At 46.2% G+C, this 18,400-nt stretch overlaps 1 protein-coding gene across 1 annotated transcript; it reads right to left on the reverse strand.

Moving 5' to 3' along the window:
- Window positions 1-1,552: 1,552 nt before the first annotated feature.
- LOC137365832 (inactive rhomboid protein 2-like) lies at window positions 1,553-18,029 on the reverse strand. Its single transcript, XM_068028072.1, has 7 exons — window positions 17,907-18,029; window positions 9,727-9,770; window positions 8,896-9,007; window positions 2,998-3,072; window positions 2,749-2,910; window positions 2,228-2,331; window positions 1,553-1,798 (listed from the first exon to the last, which is right to left on the reverse strand). Exons 1-7 carry the CDS (start codon window positions 18,027-18,029, stop codon window positions 1,705-1,707), a joined length of 714 nt encoding a protein of 237 aa, XP_067884173.1. The 3' UTR covers window positions 1,553-1,704.
- Window positions 18,030-18,400: the final 371 nt, after the last annotated feature.

The following is an 18,400-nucleotide window of genomic DNA, read 5'->3' on the forward strand; positions in this document are numbered from 1 at the left end:
AAGATGGATGCAAATGCTTCAGCCTTATCTTTTGCACTGATGTGCTGGGCTCCCCCTTTGTTGAGGATGGGGATATTTGTGGAGCATTCTCCTGTCAGTTGTTTAATTGTCCACCAACATTCACGACTGGATGTGGCAGGATGGCGGAGCTTAGATCTGATCCATTGGTTATGGGATCGCTTAGCTCTGTCTATTGTATGCTGCTTACACTGTTTGGCATGCAAGTAGTCCTGTGTTTTAGCTTCACCAGGTTCACACCTCATTTTGAGGGATGCCTGGTGCTGCTGCTGGCATGTCCTCCTGCACTCTTCATTGAACCAGGGGATCCCCTGGCTTGATGGTAATTGTAGAATGGGGGATATGAGGTTACAAATTGTGGTTGACTACAATTCTGCTGCTGCTGATGGCCCACAATGCCTCATGGATGCCCACTTTTCAATTGCTAGATCTGTTCGAAGTCAATCCCATTTAGCATGGTGGATATCCTCAGTGTGAAGACAGGACTGTGTGGTGGTCACTCCTATCAATACCGTCAGGCACAGATGCATCTGAGACAGGTAGATTGGTCAGGATGAGGTCGAGTAGATTTTGTCCCTCACCACGTGCCGTAGACCCAGTCTAGCAGCTATGTCCTTTAGGAGTCGGCCAGTAATGATGCTAAGGGGGGATGCTAGGTGGTAATCAGCAGGAGGTTTCCTTGTCCATGTTTGACCTGATGCTATGAGACTTCATGAAGTCCAGAATCAATGTTGAGGACTACCAGGGCAGCTCCCTCCCAACTATATACCACTGTGGCATCACTTCTGCTGCCAGTGCGACAGGACATACCCGGGATGGCCATGGGGGTGTCTGGGACATTGTCTGTAAGGTATGATTCCATGAGTATGACTATGTCAGGCTGTTGCTTGACTAATCTGTGGGACAACTCTCCCAACTTCGGCACAAGCCCCCAGATGTTAGTAAGGAGGACTTTGCAGGGTCGAAAGGACTGGGTTTGCGTTGTCATTTCTAGTACCTCGTTTGATACCGGGTGGTCCGTCCGGTTTCATTCCTTTTCTTAGGCTTTGTAGCAGTTTGATACAACTGAGTGTCTTGCTAGGCCATTTCAGAGGGCAGTTAAGAGTCAACCACATTGCTGTGGGTCTGGAGACACACGTAGGCCAGACCAGGTAAGGACAGCAGATTTTCTTCCCTAAAGGACATTAGTGAACCAGATGGGTTTTTACAGCAATTTTTTAATTGTTTTTTTTAAATTCCAGATTTATTAATTGAATTCTAGCATGGTGGAATTTGAACCCATATTCTAGTCTAGTGACATTCACTCTACTCCACCGCCTCTCCTGATCTACTGGTTCCCCTTTTCCACCTGCTGTTACATCCTCAAAGAACACTAATAGATTTGTCAAACACCATTTCCCTTTCATAAAACCATGTTGACTCTGCCTGACTGCATTATTATTTTCTAGATGTGCTGCTATGACTTCCTTTATAATGGATTCCAGCAGTTTTCCAATGACAGATGTTAGGCTAACTGGCCTATAGTTTCCTGCTTTCTGTTGCCTCCCTTTCTTGCACAGATGTTGATGGTGGAGGATTTACTAATGGTAATGCCATTGAATGTCAAGGGGAGATGTTTGGATTCCCTCTTGTTGAAAACCTAGAATGCTGTCATTGTGCTTTGAGGTACATAGATTCTCCCCACCATCAATCAAACATTATCACAGCAAAACTCACAGGCCACTGAGTGATGTCATCCTCCCAGATGTGTGGTTCAGCAGAGGCAGGCTCCTCACATGTCCTACACAAGACAGCACAGTTAGTCACACAGTCTGTTTTGAATTCATTCTCAGGTTATGGGCCTTGCTGGCAAGATCAACATTTATTCTCATCTTTGATGGTAACTGAGTAACTTGCTAGGCCATTTTAGGAGGCAATTAAGAGTCACCCAGATTGGTCTGGAATGGGAGTCACACACTGGGTATGGATGGTAGGTTTCCTTCACTGAAGAATCTTTGTGGACCAGATGGATTTTTATGACAAACTGATGGCTTCATGGTCACCATTACTGGTACCAATGTTTTAATCCAGATAAAATTGGGTAGGTATTGGGAAAACGTTAAAGAGGCATCGTGGCAATATTGGGGTGGTACCAGGAGGTGGTATGAGAGGGAGATATTGCCAACAAGTGCTGACTAATGGTAACTACCAGATATCAGGATTCACTTGCCTCGGATCCTGATGACAGACCGCCCCTGACGATCTACTCCGATTGGTGGACTCCAGGTAGGGAGCGTCAGCATTCGGCCATTTTACAAACATAGCGAGTGTTTCCTGTATTTGCAAATAGAAAAGGTCAGCAGGTCACAGGAATAATTTTGTGATTGGACAGCTGTACTCCTATGGTGAGGAAGCTAAAGTAACAAACTGTACAACAAGATGACCTGAGCTGGGTTTCTGACATCATACTTTGTCAAACTTGATCAAAAACACATCAACCATTGGAGAAACATTGTGGAAAGGAATCAAAGAGTTCACAAACAGCAAATGGATTGGAGTTATACACAACACATCACTCCAGTACACATGGAAGCAATGCTCTTCAACAAATAGATACCTCCAATGCAAGGGAGACAGTGGTAAATCAGCTTCCTGGTGACAAGGTCAGTTCCTGGGGTTTAGTCACTAATATTGGAATGAAAGGCAAGGTGTATGCAAATGACACAAGCTAGTCCAGGTGCTCAAACATACCGAACAATCTTCCTTCAATGTCTGCACACAGCCGGAATTATCATTCTGAATACAACAGCCAGAGTTCCTCTCCTGATCTCTCTCCTTCTCAATGAGTTTTGAGATGGATTGATCCCTCCGTAAGCAGGGAGAAAACTTTGCTCCAAGATGAATGAGAGCATCCTGCAAAGAGTCGAAAGTGTATAGTATCTAACTGTGTTGTATAGTAAATCAGATCAGTTGCAGCTTTTCACCTCATTACATACTCACCGAGCTGGGCCCTATCCAAAAGTTCTCTTGCTGCACATGTTCCACACTCTCATACGTCCCTTTATTCCTCAACACCTGCAAAAATTGAATGAACACAAAATTTTTGCTGCTATTGTTTCTCCTCTTTGTCATCTCTCTTTAATTTTAATTTATATTCACTAAAGCCCAAAGTTGTGGGAGAAAAATTGTCTTTGAGCACAACTGTAAAAACTGTAAACAGTTTAACAGCCTGACATCAAAGCTTGTTGGGTCAAAGATCTCTTGCCATTCTCCAAATAAACAGCTCAGAAAGGAAGAATCTTAAAGCAGCTCACACGTCTATTTCTCCCTTATAAAGTATATATTTTTTTAAACAGGCAATTAATTTTGGGTGAAGGGGAAAATAAAAAGTAACAAAATGCAGTGTTCAAGTTCCATCGCCTTGTCCGAGGGCTGCCGTCTGTAACAATCCTGGATAAGGACAGCTCCTCAGCTCCCTTGGAGAGACCATGGGTGACCCTCAGCTTCAAGGTACCTTATTGCAGGAAACCCTTAGTCAAATGTTCCTCTGTTTGACGGTCTCACCGCACTGAAATTGACAATCAGTAGGTTTGTTCCAGGATAGGAGGGGGATAGTGTTCAATTGCAGAATTAAAGGTAGTTACTAACGGGGTTGGTAGGAATGGATTTTGATGAGATATGTAGGATGCTTGAGTAAGCATTTGAGATCATCTCATAGCCTAAGCTCAGCCCATAGCTCACTGAAGTCTATCCCTCCAATCCGCTAAACTCGTATTGAAGCCCATTCCGACCGAAACATTATCCTAATTCTCTTAACTTTTTTTATTCATCCATGGGATGTGGGCATTGCTGGCGAGGCCAACATTTATTGCCCATCCCCAATTGCCCTCGAGAAGGTGGTGGTGCGCTGCCTAAGAGGAAGAGCAGGCAGGGAGATGTTGTGGAGCACAGCGGGACTGGTGGTCTGAAGTGCATTTGTTTCAATGCGAGAAGTATAACAGGTAAGGCAGATGAACTTAGAGCTTGGATTAGTACTTGGAACTATGATGTTGTTGCTATTACAGAGACTTGGTTGAGGGAAGGACAGGATTGGCAGCTAAATGTTCCAGGATTTAGAAGCTTCAGGCGGGATAGAGGGGGGATGTAAAAGGGGTGGGGGAGTTGCATTACTGGTGAAGGAGAATATCACAGCTGTACTGCGGGAGGATACCTCGGAGGGGTCGTGCAGCGAGGCAATATGGGTGGAGCTCAGGAATAGGAAGGGTTCAGTCACAATGTTGGGGGTTTTCTATAGGCCTCCCAACAGCCAGCGGGAGGTAGAGGAGCAGATATGTAGACAGATTTTGGAAAGATGTAAAGGTAACAGGGTTGTTGTGGTGGGTGATTTTAACTTCCCCTAGATTGACTGGGACTCATTTAGTGCTAGGGGCTTGGATGGGGCAGAATTTGTAAGGAGCATCCGGGAGGGCTTGTTGAAACAATATGTAGATAGTCCAACTAGGGATGGGGCCGTACTGGACCTGGTATTGGGGAATGAGCCCGGCCAGGTGGTCGAAGTTTCAGTAGGGGAGCATTTCGGGAACAGTGACCATAATTCCATAAGTTTTAAGGTACTTGTGGATAAGGATAAGAGTAGGCCTCGGGTGAAGGTGCTAAATTGGGGGGAGGCTAATTATAACAATATTAGACAGGAACTGAAGAATTTAGATTGGGGGCGGCTGTTTGAGGGTAAATCAACATCTGACATGTGGGAGTCTTTCAAATGTCAGTTGATTAGAATCCAGGACCAGCATGTTCCTGTGAGGAAGAAGGATAAGTTTGGCAAGTTTCGGGAACTTTGGATAATGCGGGATATTGTGAGCCTAGTCAAAAAGAAAAAGGAAGCATTCGTAAGGGCTGACGAATCCCTTGAGGAATATAAAGACAGTAGAAAGGAACTTAAGCAAGGAGTCAGGAGGGCTAAAAGGGGTCATGAAAAGTCATTGGCAAACAGGATTAAGGATAATCCCAAGGCTTTTTAAGAGGGTAACTAGGGATGTTGAGGTTAGGGATAGATGTTTGATTACTCTAGGTCAAGTCGGCATAAGGAGGGAGGAAGTGTTGGGTATTCTAAAAGGCATTAAGGTGGACAAGTCCCTAGGTCCGGATGGGATCTATCCCAGGTTACTGAGGGAAGCGAGAGAGGAAATAGCTGGGGCCTTAACAGATATCTTTGCAGCATCCTTAAACACGGGTAAGGTCCCGGAGGACTGGAGAATTGCTAATGTTGTCCCCTTGTTTAAGAAGGGTAGCAGGGATAATCCAGGTAATTATAGACCGGTGAGCCTGACGTCAGTGGTAGGGAAGCTGCTGGAGAAGATACTGAGGGATAGGATCTATTCCCATTTGGAAGAAAATGGGCTTATCAGTGATAGGCAACATGGTTTTGTGCAGGGAAGGTCATGTCTTACCAACTTAATAGAATTCTTTGAGGAAGTGACAAAGTTGATTGATGAGGGAAGGGCTGTAGATGTCATATACATAGACTTCAGTAAGGCGTTTGATAAGGTTCCCCATGGCAGGTTGATGGAGAAAGTGAAGTCGCATGGGGTCCAAGGTGTACTAGCTAGATGGATAAAGAACTGGCTGGGCAACAGGAGACACAGAGTAGCAGTGGAAGGGAGTTTCTCAAAATGGAGACATGTGACCAGTGGTGTTCCACAGGGATCCGTGCTGGGACCACTGTTGTTTGTGATATACATAAATGATTTGGAGGAAAGTATAGGTGGTCTGATTAGAATGTTTGCAGATGACACTAAGATTGGTGGAGTAGCAGATAGTGAAGGGGACTGTCAGAGAATACAGCAGAATATAGATAGATTGGAGAGTTGGGCAGAGAAATGGCAGATGGAGTTCAATCCGGGCAAATGCGAGGTGATGCATTTTGGAAGATCCAATTCAAGAGTGAACTATACAGTAAATGGAAAAGTCCTGGGGAAAATTGATGTACAGAGAGATTTGGGTGTTCAGGTCCATTGTTCCCTGAAGGTGGCAACGCAGGTCAATAGAGTGGTCAAGAAGGCATACGGCATGCTTTCCTTCATCGGACGGGGTATTGAGTACAAGAGTTGGCAGGTCATGTTACAGTTGTATAAGACTTTGGTTCGGCCACATTTGGAATACTGCGTGCAGTTCTGGTCGCCACATTACCAAAAGGATGTAGATGCTTTGGAGAGGGTGCAGAGGAGGTTCACCAGGATGTTGCCTGGTATGGAGGGCACGAGCTATGAAGAGAGGTTGAGTAGATTAGGATTATTTTCATTAGAAAGACGGAGGTTGAGGGGGGACCTGATTGAGGTGTACAAAATCATGAGAGGTATAGACAGGGTGGATAGCAAGAAGCTTTTTCCCAGAGTGGGGGATTCAATTACTAGGGGAAACGAGTTCAAAGTGAGAGGGGAAAAGTTTAGGGGGGATATGCGTGGTAAGTTCTTAACGCAGAGGGTGATGGGTGCCTGGAACGCGTTGCCAGCGGAGGTGATAGACGCGGGCACGATAGCGTCTTTTAAAATGTATCTAGAGAGATACATGAATGGGCAGGAAGTAGAGAGATACAGACCCTTAGAAAATAGGAGACAGGTTTAGATAGAGGATCTGGATCGGCGCAGGCTTGGAGGGCCGAAGGGCCTGTTCCTGTGTTGTAATTTTCTTTGTTCTTTGAAAGGGTTGGCCCGCTCAAGGACAGAGAAGGGAATCTATGTGTGGAGCCAGAAGAAATGGGCGAGGTACTAAATGAGTACTTTGCATCAGTATTCACCAAAGAGAAGGACTTGGCGGATGATGAGCCGAGGGAAGGGAGTGTAGATAGTTTCAGTCATCTCATTATCAATAAGGAGGAGGTGTTGGGTGTCTTGCAAAGCATTAAGGTAGATAAATTCCCAGGGCCTGATGGGATCTACCCCAGAATACTAAGGGAGGCAAGGGAAGGAATTGCTGGGGCCTTGACAGAAATCTTTGCATCCTCATAGGCTACAGGTGAGGTCCCAGAGGACTGGAGAATAGCCAATGTTGTTCCTTTGTTTAAGAAGGGTAGCAAGGATAATCTAGGAAATTATAGACCGGTGAGCCTTACGTCAGTGGTAGGGAAATTATTAGAGAGAATTCTTTGGGACAGGATTTACTCCCATTTGGAAACAAATGAACTTATTAGCGAGAGACAGCATGGTTTTGTGAAGGGGAGGTCGTGTCTCACTAATTTGATTGAGTTTTTTGAGGAAGTGACGAAGATGATTGATGAAGGAAGGGCAGTGGATGTTATCTATATGGACTTCAGTAAAGCCTTTGACAAGGTCCCTCATGGCAGACTGGTACAAAAGGTGAAGCCACACGGAATCAGAGGTGAGTTGGCAAGATGGATACAGAACTGGCTCTGTCATAGAAGACAGAGGGTTGCAGTGGAAGGGTGCTTTTCTGAATGGAGGGATGTGACTAGTGGTGTTCCACAGGGATCAGTGCTGGGACCTTTGCTGTTTGTAGTATATATAAATGATTTGGAGGAAAATGTAGCTGGTCTGATTAGTAAGTTTGCGGACGACACAAAGGTTGGAGGAGTTGCGGATAGTGATGATATAGATCGGTTGGAGACTTGGGAGGAGAAATGGCAGATGGAGATTAATCCGGACAAATGTGAGGTAGGGCATTTTGGAAGATCTAATGCAGGTGGGAAGTATACAGTAAATGGCAGAACCCTTAGGAGTATTGACAGGCAGAGAGATCTGGGCGTACAGGTCCACAGGTTACTGAAAGTGGCAATGCAGGTGGATAAGGTAGTCAAGAAGGCATACGGCATGCTTGCCTTCATCGGTCGGGGCATAGAGTATAAAAATTGGCAAGTCATGTTGCAGCTGTACAGAACCTTAGTTAGGCCACACTTAGAATATTGCGTGCAATTCTGGTCGCCACACTACCAGAAGGACGTGGAGGCTTTGGAGAGGGTACAGAGGAGGTTTACCAGGATGTTGCCTGGTCTGGAGGGTATTAGCTATGAGGAGAGGTTGGATAAACTCGGATTGTTTTCACTGGAACGACGGAGGTGGAGGGGTGACATGATAGAGGTTTACAAAGTTATGAGCGGCACGGACAGAGTGGATAGTCAGAAGCTTTTTCCCAGGGTGGAAGAGTCAGTTACTAGGGGACATAGGTTTAAGGTGAGAGGGGCAAAGTTTAGAGGCAAGTTCTTTACACAGAGGGTGGTGAGTGCCTGGAACTTGCTGCCGGGGGAGGTGGCGGAAGCAGGTACGATAATGACGTTCAAGAGGCATCTTGACAAATACATGAATAGGATGGGAATAGAGGGATACGGTCCCCGGAATTGCAGAAGGTTTTAGTTTATGCAGGCATCAAGATCGGTGCAGGCTTGGAGGGCCGAATGGCCTGATCCTATGCTGTTCTGTTCTTTGTTCTTCGTTATTCTTGAACCGCTGCAGACCTTGTGAGGTTTGGTACACCCACAGTGTTCCCAGAGCAATACCCTGAGTCTCTGGGTTACTAATTCAATGACAACGCCACTACGCCACCACCTCCCCATCCTTCTTCTCTAATCCTCCTGTTACAGCATTATGCATCACATTGACCATCCCAAACAGGTGTGACTCGGCTCCCCGACTGACACATTACTCCGTGTATTGGTCACTCTCAGAGCAAAGCGGATGCTGATGCAAGCCTGAAATGTTCCTTTCGCAAATTTAATCCCTGCCCTATAGAACAACTTTCCTGACTTAATTTGAAGTAACATTCCGGAGTAAAAATGGATCTGACGGTTGGGAGGAGGTTTGTGTGAAACAAACACCGTCATAGAACAGTTGGTCTGAATGGCCGGTTTCTGTGCCGTACATTCTGTGTAACTGGGAATACACTTACTAGCTGTGTTTTCACATGTTGCGCAAATCCCACTGGTGCGATTCCATATATACCAATCGTTAGCAAGCTGATCAAAATATGAACGAATGTGATCCAGTAGGTGAAATAAGGCCTGGAAAATAAACAGCTATTAAACAGATAAATAGAGAGAGACACACACACACGCAAGCAAACTGACAAACAGAGCCCGAGCCAGAGCCAGCGAGACAAAACGAGCACGGCTGAGCCAGAGTAAGCAAGCCAGAGTGAGAGAGCCAAAGTGAGAGAGCCAGAGCAAGCGAGCCAGAGCGAGAGAGCCAGAGTGAGAGAGCCAGAGTGAGAGAGCCAGAGCGAGCGAGCCAGAGTGAGAGAGCCAGAGTAAGCGAGCCAGAGTGAGAGAGCCAGAGCAAGCGAGCCAGAGTGAGAGAGCCAGAGTGAGAGAGCCAGAGCGAGCGAGCCAGAGTGAGAGAGCCAGAGTGAGAGAGCCAGAGCGAGAGCGATGAGTAGCCAGAGTGAGAGAGCCAGAGCAAAGCGAGCCAGAGTGATAGCGATTCCCAGAGCCAGAGAGCCAGAGCAAGCGAGCCCCCTCCCTTCCCTCCCTCCCTCAAATCATCACCACAGAGCCAGAACCAGAAAGCGAAAGGAGAGACAGACAGACAGACAGACAGATTGATGAAACCCCCTCCACCTGTGACTCGCTGACGATCTGCCGCGTATCATCCATTTCCCAACACGCCCAGTCCCGATATCTGCGCCTCATCTTATCAACCACGCCCAAGTCGCGTATTGCCTGCCTCCTCTTATCAAACGCAAAGTGCCTTGACTTGTCACAGATCGCGTTGGTCCCCTAACTTTGCCCTGGTGAACAGCTCAGAGGGCATTCGCGTAAGACTTTCCTGTGAAAAGCACAACATTAGGAGTAAAAGAACTCTACTTGCAAGGAGACCATTGTCCAAGCAGGGTTAAATATCAACACACAGACTCAGAAACACAGCTCACACCTCACACACAGCCACACCCCCCACCCACACACACAGAGTTTGAGAAAAACTGGAAACTAATACAAAAGGAATCCAAAAGTCTTCTGATAGGCTTATAAATAGTAAAAGGGTAGTAAGAAGAGGAGTGCGGCCAACGAAGGACCAAAAAGAATCTATACATGGAGTCAGAGGGTATGGCTGAAGTATTAAATGAGTATTTGCAATCTGTAGCAAGGAAGGTAGTAATGCTGTCAAGTCAAGAAAGAGTAGGTATGAGATACTGGATGTGCTAAAAATTGATAAAGAGGTATTAGAAGATAGCTGGCTGAACTTATTGCAGATGAGCACCTGGCCATAATTTTCCAATCCTCCTTAGAACTTGGCTGAGGCCACAGGCCTTAATTATAAATACGACCATACGAACATACGATTTAGGAGCAGAAGGAGGCCATTCGGCCCATCGAGCCTGCGCCGCCATTCAATAAGATCATGGCTGATCTGTTTGTGTCTCGAATTCCACATCCCCATCTACCCCAATAACCTTTGATTCCCTTGCCTAACAAGAATCTATCTACCCCCGCCATAAAAATATTCAATGACCCCGCCTCCACCTCCTTCTGAGGCAGAGAGTTCCAAAGTCTCACAACCCTCTGAGAAAAGATTTCTCATCTCTGTCCTAACAGGGTGACCCCTAATTTTAAAACAGTGTCCCCTAGTTCTGGACTCACCCACAAGAGGAAACATCCTCGCCACATGCACCTGGTCAAGACTGTTCAGGAGCTTATAAACTTCAGTCAAGTCTCCCCTCACTCTTCTAAACTCCAGTGAAAACAAGCCCAATCTGTCCAACCTTTCCTCATAAAACAACCCGCTCATTCCAGGTATCAATCTATCCTTCCTGAAATAAGGAGACCAAAACTGCACACAGTATTCAAGATATGGTCTCACCAATGTCCTGTATAACTGAAGCATAACATCCTTACTTTTATTCTCTATTCCTCTCGTAATAAAGGATATCTTTCCATTCATAAAAATAAAAACAAGAAATGCTGGAAATACTCAGCAGGCCAGGCAGCATCTGTGGAGAAAGAAGCAGAGTTAATGTTTCAGGTCAGTGACCTTTCTTTTTGACTTGCTGTACCTGTATACTAACTTTGACTCATGCACTAGAACACCTAAATCTCTCTGCACCTCGGAATTTTGCAGTCATTCTCCGTTTAAGTAATACTCTGCTTTTTTATTCTTCCTGCCAAAGTGAACAACTTCACATTTTCCCACATTATACTCCATTTGTCAGATTTTTGCCTACTCACTCAACCTATCTATATTGGTCTGCAACCTTTTTCTGTCCTCTTCACAACATACTTTCCTACCTATCTTTGTGTTATCTGCAAATTTAGCTACTATGCCATCACTCCCCTCATCTAAGTCATTGATATAAATTGTAAAAAGTTGAGGCCCCAGCACAGACTCCTGCGGGACTCCACTCGTCACATCCTGCCAATCAGAAAAGGACCCATTTATACATACTCTCTGTTTTCTGCCAGCCAGCCAACCTTCTACCCATGCTAATATGTTACCCCCTACACTATGAGCTACTACTTTGCACAATAACCTTTTATGTGGCACCTTGTCAAATACCTTCTGGAAATCCAAGTACAGTAGGTCAACAGGCTCCCCTTTATCCACAGTGCATGTTACTCATAGAACATTACAGCGCAGTACAGGCCCTTCAGCCCTCGATGTTGCGCCGACCTGTGAAACCATCTGACCTACACAATCCCATTTTCATCCATATGTCTATCCGATGACCACTTAAATGCCCTTAAAGTTGGCGAGTCTACTACTGTTGCAGGCAGGGCGTTCCACGCCCCTACTACTCTCTGTGTAAAGAAACTACCTCTGACATCTGTCCTATATCTATCACCCCTCAACTTAAAGCTATGTCCCCTCGTGTTTGCCATCACCATCCGAGGAAAATTGGGAAATGAACCCGGCCAGGTGTTAGATTTAGATGTAGGTGAGCACTTTGGTGATAGTGATCACAATTCGGTTAGGTTTACCTTAGCGATGGGCAGGGACAGGTATATACCGCAGGGCAAGAATTATAACTGGGGGAAAGGAAATTATGATGCGATTAGGCAAGATTTAGGATGCGTAGGATGGGGAAGGAAACTGCAGGGGATGGGAACAATCGAAATGTGGAGCTTATTCAAGGAGCAGCTACTGCGTGTCCTTGATAAGTATGTACCTGTGAGGCAGGGAGGAAGTTGTCGTGCGAGGGAGCCGTGGTTTACTAAAGAAGTTGAAGCGCTTGTCAAGAGGAAGAAGAAGGCTTATGTTAGGATGAGACGTGAAGGCTCAGTTAGGGCGCTTGAGAGCTACAAGCTAGCCAGGAAGGATCTAAAGGGAGAGCTAAGAAGAGCAAGGAGAGGACACGAGAAGTCATTGGTGGATCGGATCAGGGAAAACCCTAAGGCTTTCTATAGGTATATCAGGAATAAAAGAATGACTAGAGCTAGATTAGGGCCAATCAAGGATAGTAGTGGGAAGTTGTGTGTGGAATCAGAGGAGATAGGGGAAGTGTTAAATGAATATTTTGCGTCAGTATTTACAGTAGAGAAAGAAAATGTTGTTGAGAATACTGAGATTCAGGCTACAAGGCTAGATGGGATTGAGGTTCACAAGGAGGAGGTGTTAGCAATTTTGGAAAGAGTGAAAATAGATAAGTCCCCTGGGCCAGATGGGATTTATCCTAGGATTCTCTGGGAAGCTAGGGAGGAGATTGCAGAGCCTTTGTCCTTGATCTTTATGTCGTCATTGTCGACAGGAATAGTGCCGGAAGACTGGAGGATTGCAAATGTTGTCCCCTTGTTCAAGAAGGGGAGTAGAGACAGCCCTGGTAATTATAGACCTGTGAGCCTTACTTCGGTTGTGGGTAAAATGTTGGAAAAGGTTATAAGAGACAGGATTTATAATCATCTTGAAAAGAATAAGTTCATTAGAGATAGTCAGCACGGTTTTGTGAAGGGTAGGTCGTGCCTCACAAACCTTATTGAGTTTTTCGAGAAGGTGACCAAACAGGTGGATGAGGGTAAAGCAGTGGATGTGGTGTATATGGATTTCAGTAAGGCGTTTGATAAGGTTCCCCACGGTAGGCTATTGCAGAAAATACGGAAGTATGGGGTTGAAGGTGATTTAGAGCTTTGGATCAGAAATTGGCTAGCTGAAAGAAGACAGAGGGTGGTGGTTGATGGTAAATGTTCATCCTGGAGTTTAGTTACTAGTGGTGTACCGCAAGGATCTGTTTTGGGGCCACTGCTGTTTGTCATTTTTATAAATGACCTGGAAGAGTGTGTAGAAGGGTGGGTTAGTAAATTTGCAGATGACACTAAGGTCGGTGGAGTTGTGGATAGCGCCGAAGGATGTTGTAGGGTACAGAGAGACATAGATAGGCTGCAGAGCTGGGCTGAGAGATGGCAAATGGAGTTTAATGCGGAAAAGTGTGAGGTGATTCACTTTGGAAGGAGTAACAGGAATGCAGAGTACTGGGCTAATGGGAAGATTCTTGGTAGTGTAGATGAACAGAGAGATCTTGGTGTCCAGGTGCATAAATCCCTGAAGGTTGCTAACCAGGTTAATAGGGCTGTTAAGAAGGCATATGGTGTGTTAGCTTTTATTAGTAGGGGGGTCGAGTGTCGGAGCCACGAGGTCATGCTGCAGCTGTACAAAACTCTGGTGAGACCGCACCTGGAGTATTGCGTGCAGTTCTGGTCACCGCATTATAGGAAGGATGTGGAAGCTATGGAAAGGGTGCAGAGGAGATTTACTAGGATGTTGCCTGGTATGGAGGGAAGGTCTTACGAGGAAAGGCTGAGGGACTTGAGGTTGTTTTCGTTGGAGAGAAGGAGGAGGAGAGGTGACTTAATAGAGACATATAAGATAATCAGAGGGTTAGATAGGGTGGATAATGAGCGTCTTTTTCCTTGGATGGTGATGGCAAACACGAGGGGACATAGCTTCAAGTTGAGGGGTGATAGATATAGGACAGATGTGAGAGGTAGTTTCTTTACTCAGAGAGTAGTAAGGGCGTGGAACGCCCTGCCTGCAGCAGTAGTAGATTCACCAACTTTAAGGGCATTTAAGTGGACATTGGATAGACACATGGATGAAAATGGAATAGTGTAGGTCAGATGGTTTCACAGGTCGGCGCAACATCGAGGGCCGAAGGGCCTGTACTGCGCTGTAATGTTCTAAAAAAAAAAAGCTCTCACTATCCACCCTGTCCAACCCTCTGATTATCTTATATGTCTCTATTAAGTCACCTCTTCTCCTCCTTCTCTCTAACGAAAACGACCTCAAGTCCCTCAGCCTTTCCTCGTAAGACCTTCCCTCCATACCAGGCAACATCCTAGTAAATCTCCTCTGCACCTTTTCCAAAGCTTCCACATCCTTCCTGTAATGCGGTGACCAGAACTGCATGCAATACTCCAGGTGCGGCCGCACAAGAGTTCTGTACAGCTGCAGCATGACCTCGTGGCTCCTAAACTCGATCCCCCTACTAATAAAAGCTAACACACCATATGCCTTCTTAACAGCTCTATTAACCTGGGTGGCAACTTTCAGGGATTTATGTACCTGGACACCAAGATCTCTCTGCTCATCTACACTACCAAGAATCTTCCCATTAGCCCAGTATTCTGCAATCCTGTTACTCCTTCCGAAGTGAATCACCTCACACTTTTCCGCATTAAACTCCATTTGCCATCTCTCAGCCCAGCTCTGCAGCCTATCTATGTCCCTCTGTAACCTACAACATCCTTCGGCACTATCCACAACTCCACCGACCTTCGTGTCATCCGCAAATTTACTAACCCACCCTTCTACACCCTCATCCAGGTCATTTATAAAAATGACAAACAGCAGTGGCCCCAAAACAGATCCTTGCGGTACACCACTAGAAACTATACTCCAGGATGAACATTTACCATCAACCACCACCCTCTGTCTTCTTTCAGCTAGCCAATTTCTGATCCAAAGCACTAATTCACCTTCAATCCCATACTTCTGTATTTTCTGCAATAGCCGACCGTGGGGAACCTTATCAAACGTCTTGCTGAAATCCATATAGACCACATCCCCGGCTTTACCCTCATCCACCTGTTTGGTCACCTTGTCAAAAAACTCAATAAGGTTTGTGAGGCACGACCTACCCTTCACAAAACCGTGCTGACTATCTCTAATGAACTTATTCTTTTCAAGATGATTATAAATCCTATCTCTTATAACCTTTTCCAACATTTTACCCACAACCGAAGTAAGGCTCACAGGTCTATAATTACCAGGGCTGTCTCTACTCCCCTTCTTGAACAAGGGGACAACATTTGCTATCCTCCAGTCTTCCGGCACTATTCCTGTCGACAATGACGACATAAAAATCAAGGACTCCTTCAAAGAACTCCAATAAATTGGTTAAATATGATTTCCCTTTCACAAATCTGTGCTGACAATTCCTGATTACCTTGAGTTTTTCTAAGTGCCCTGCTGTAGCCTCCTTAATGATTGATTCGAACACCTTTCCCATGACAGACAGCAAGCCAACTGACCTATAGTTACCTGTTTTCTGCCTCTTGCTACTTTCCAGTCTGATGGAACCTTTCCTGAATCTAGAAAATTTTGAAAAATTAACACTGACACATCTACTATCTCATTAGCCACTTCTTTTAAGACCCTAGGATGAAGCCCATCAGGACCCAGTGACATGTCAGCTCGCAGCTCCATCAGTTTGCTCAGTACCACTTCCCTGATGTTGCACCCTTGTTCAAAAAAGGGAGTTAAGAATAAACCCAGCAAGTACAGGCCAGTCAGTTTAACATTGGTGGTGGGAGAGCTTTGAGACACAATAATCTGGGACAAAATTAGCAGTCATTTGGACAAGTGTGGATTAATGAAGGAAATTGATATGTTAAAGGCAAATCGTGTTTAACAAATTTGATTGAGTTTTTTGATGAAGTAACAAGGAGGATTGATGATGGTATTGCTGTTGATGTGCTGTATATGGACTTCCAAAAGGAATTTGATAAAGTGCCTCAAAATAGGATTTTCAACAAAGTTGAGGCCCATTTTTCTTTCATTCATTCCAGGGATGTGGGCATCACTGGCCAGGCCAGCATTCATTGCCCACCCCTAATTGCCCTTGAGAAGGTGGTGGTGAGCTGCCTTCTTGAACCGCTGCAGTCCATGTGGGGTAGGTACACCCACAGTGCTGTTAGGAAGGGAGTTCCAGGATTTTGACCCTGTGACAGTGAAGGAACGGCGATATAGTTCCAAGTCAGGATGGTGTGTGACTTGGAGGGGAACTTGCAGGTGGTGGTGTTCCCATGTATTTGCTGCCCTTGTCCTTCTAGTTGGTAGAGGTCGCGGGTTTGGAAGGTGCTGTCTAAGGAGCCTTGGTGCATTGCTGCAGTGCATCTTGTAGATGGTACACACTGCTGCCACTGTGCGTCGGTGGTGGAGGGAGTGAAATTTTGTGGATGGGGTGCCAGTCAAGCGGGCTGCTTTGTCCTGGATGGTGTTGAGCTTCTTGAGTGTTGTTTGAGCTGCACCCATCCAAGTAAGTGGAGAGTATTCCATCACACTCCTGACTTGTGCCTTGTAGATGGTGGACAGGCTTTGGGGAGGTAGGAGGTGAGTTACTCCCACAGGATTCCTAGCCTCTGACCTGCTCTTGTAGCCACAGTATTTATGTGGCTACTCCAGATCTGTTTCTGGTCGATTGTAACCCCTCGGATGTTGATAATGGGGGTTTCAGTGATTGTAATGCCATTGAATGTCAAGGGGAGATGGTTAGATTCTCTCTTGTTGGAGATGGTCATTGCCTGGCACAAATGTTTCTTGGCACTTATGAGCCCAAGCCTGGATATTGTCCAAGTCTTGCTGCATTTCTGCACGGACTCTTTCAATATCTGAGGAGTCGCGAATGGTGCTGAACATTGTGCAATCATCAGTGAACATCCCCACTTCTGACCTTATGATTGAAGGAAGGTCATTGATGAAGCAGCTGAAGATGGTTGGGCCCAGGACACTACCCTGAGGAACTCCTGCAGTGATGTCCGAGAACTGAGATGATTGACCTCCAACAACCACAACCTTCGTCCTTTGTGCTCGGTACGACTCCAAGCAGTGGAGAGTTTTCCCCGATTCCCATTGATCCCAGTTTTGCTAGGGCTGCTTGATGCCATACTCGGTCAAATGCTGCCTTGATGTCAAGGGCAGTCACTCTCACCTCCCCTCGAGTTCAGCTCTTTTGTCCATGTTTGAACCAAGGCTGTAATGAGGTCAGGAGCTGAGTGGCCCTGGCGGAACCCAAACTGAATGTCAGTGATGGCACCTTCCGTCACTTTACTGATGATTGAGAGTAGGCTGATGGGGCGGTAATTGGCTGGATTGGACTTGTCCTGCTTTTTGTGTACAGGACATATCTGGGAAATTTTCCACATTGCCGGGTAGATGCCAGTGTTGTAGCTATACTGGAACAGCTTGGCTAGGGGCGCGGCAAGTTCTGGAGCACAGGTCTTCAGTACTATTGGATTCCAACTGCATTTTCACCCATCATGTTTTGAATTCACCCAGGACTACAGGTATCTCCGAGAAATACAACGTTCCTCGGACCGTTATTCTAGCCGCATGCTGAGATCCACACTCAGTGCTATGCGCCGCCACATGCACACACTGAACCTCTCTCTCCAGCAGCACTGCCTCACCTTATCTCAAAGCTGTTCTACTCCGCAGTTTCATTTCATCTTTCATCTCATCCGACGCATTAACAAAAAACTTTTTTTCTTCCTTTCAGATGTCAAGGAACGCAAGCTCCAGCAGCCGATGGGGACGAATGCTCCTGCAGATCCTCCTTCCGCTTCACTTCCCTCTGACCCCACCCCTTCTGATCTGACCCCTTGCCGTGTGTTCACCATACCCTCTGAATTCCCCCTCTCTGATGCTGAGCGTTCTGTACTCAGCAAAGGTCTCAGTTTTATCCCGTTACGCCCCCACCTCAATGAATTTCGCGCTCGGCATGACGTTGAGCTCTTCTTCTGTCGCCTCCGTCTCCGGGCTCACTTCTTTCACCAGGAGTCCTCCCCTCGAACAGCACACCCATTCACCCGCCTCCAGCATTCTCCCTCTAGCTGGACCCCTCCCCCTGGCCTCTTACCCACTCATGATCTCTTCAATGAAAACTGTCGGCGAGACATTGGTCATCTCAATTTCTCTGCCCCCCTCACTCACTCTAACCTGTCCCCCTCTGAACTTGAGGCACTCCGTTCTCTCAGGTCTAACCCCGACATGGTCATCAAACCTGCAGACAAGGGTGGTGCTGTTGTTGTATGGCGTACCGACCGCTACCTTGCAGAAGCTCAACGCCAACTCACGGATACTTCTTCCTACCTCCCTCTGGACCATGACCCCACCACCGAACATCAGTCCAAAGGACTGTCACTGACCTCATCTCCTCTGGAGATCTTCCCTCTACAGCTTCCAACCTCATA

This window comes from Heterodontus francisci, unplaced genomic scaffold (genome assembly GCF_036365525.1).
Source record: "Heterodontus francisci isolate sHetFra1 unplaced genomic scaffold, sHetFra1.hap1 HAP1_SCAFFOLD_2411, whole genome shotgun sequence".
Lineage (NCBI taxonomy): Eukaryota > Metazoa > Chordata > Chondrichthyes > Heterodontiformes > Heterodontidae > Heterodontus > Heterodontus francisci.

Coding starts and splice junctions, on each gene's coding strand:
- LOC137365832 (XM_068028072.1), bottom strand. CDS start 18,029: ATGCTGGAGGCGGGTGAATGGGTGTGCTGTTCGAGGGGAGGACTCCTG. Junction 3,073..8,895: donor AACATGTGAAAACACAGCTA/GTAAGTGTATTC, acceptor CAATTTTTGCAG/GTGTTGAGGAATAAAGGGAC. Junction 2,911..2,997: donor TTTGGATAGGGCCCAGCTCG/GTGAGTATGTAA, acceptor GACTCTTTGCAG/GATGCTCTCATTCATCTTGG.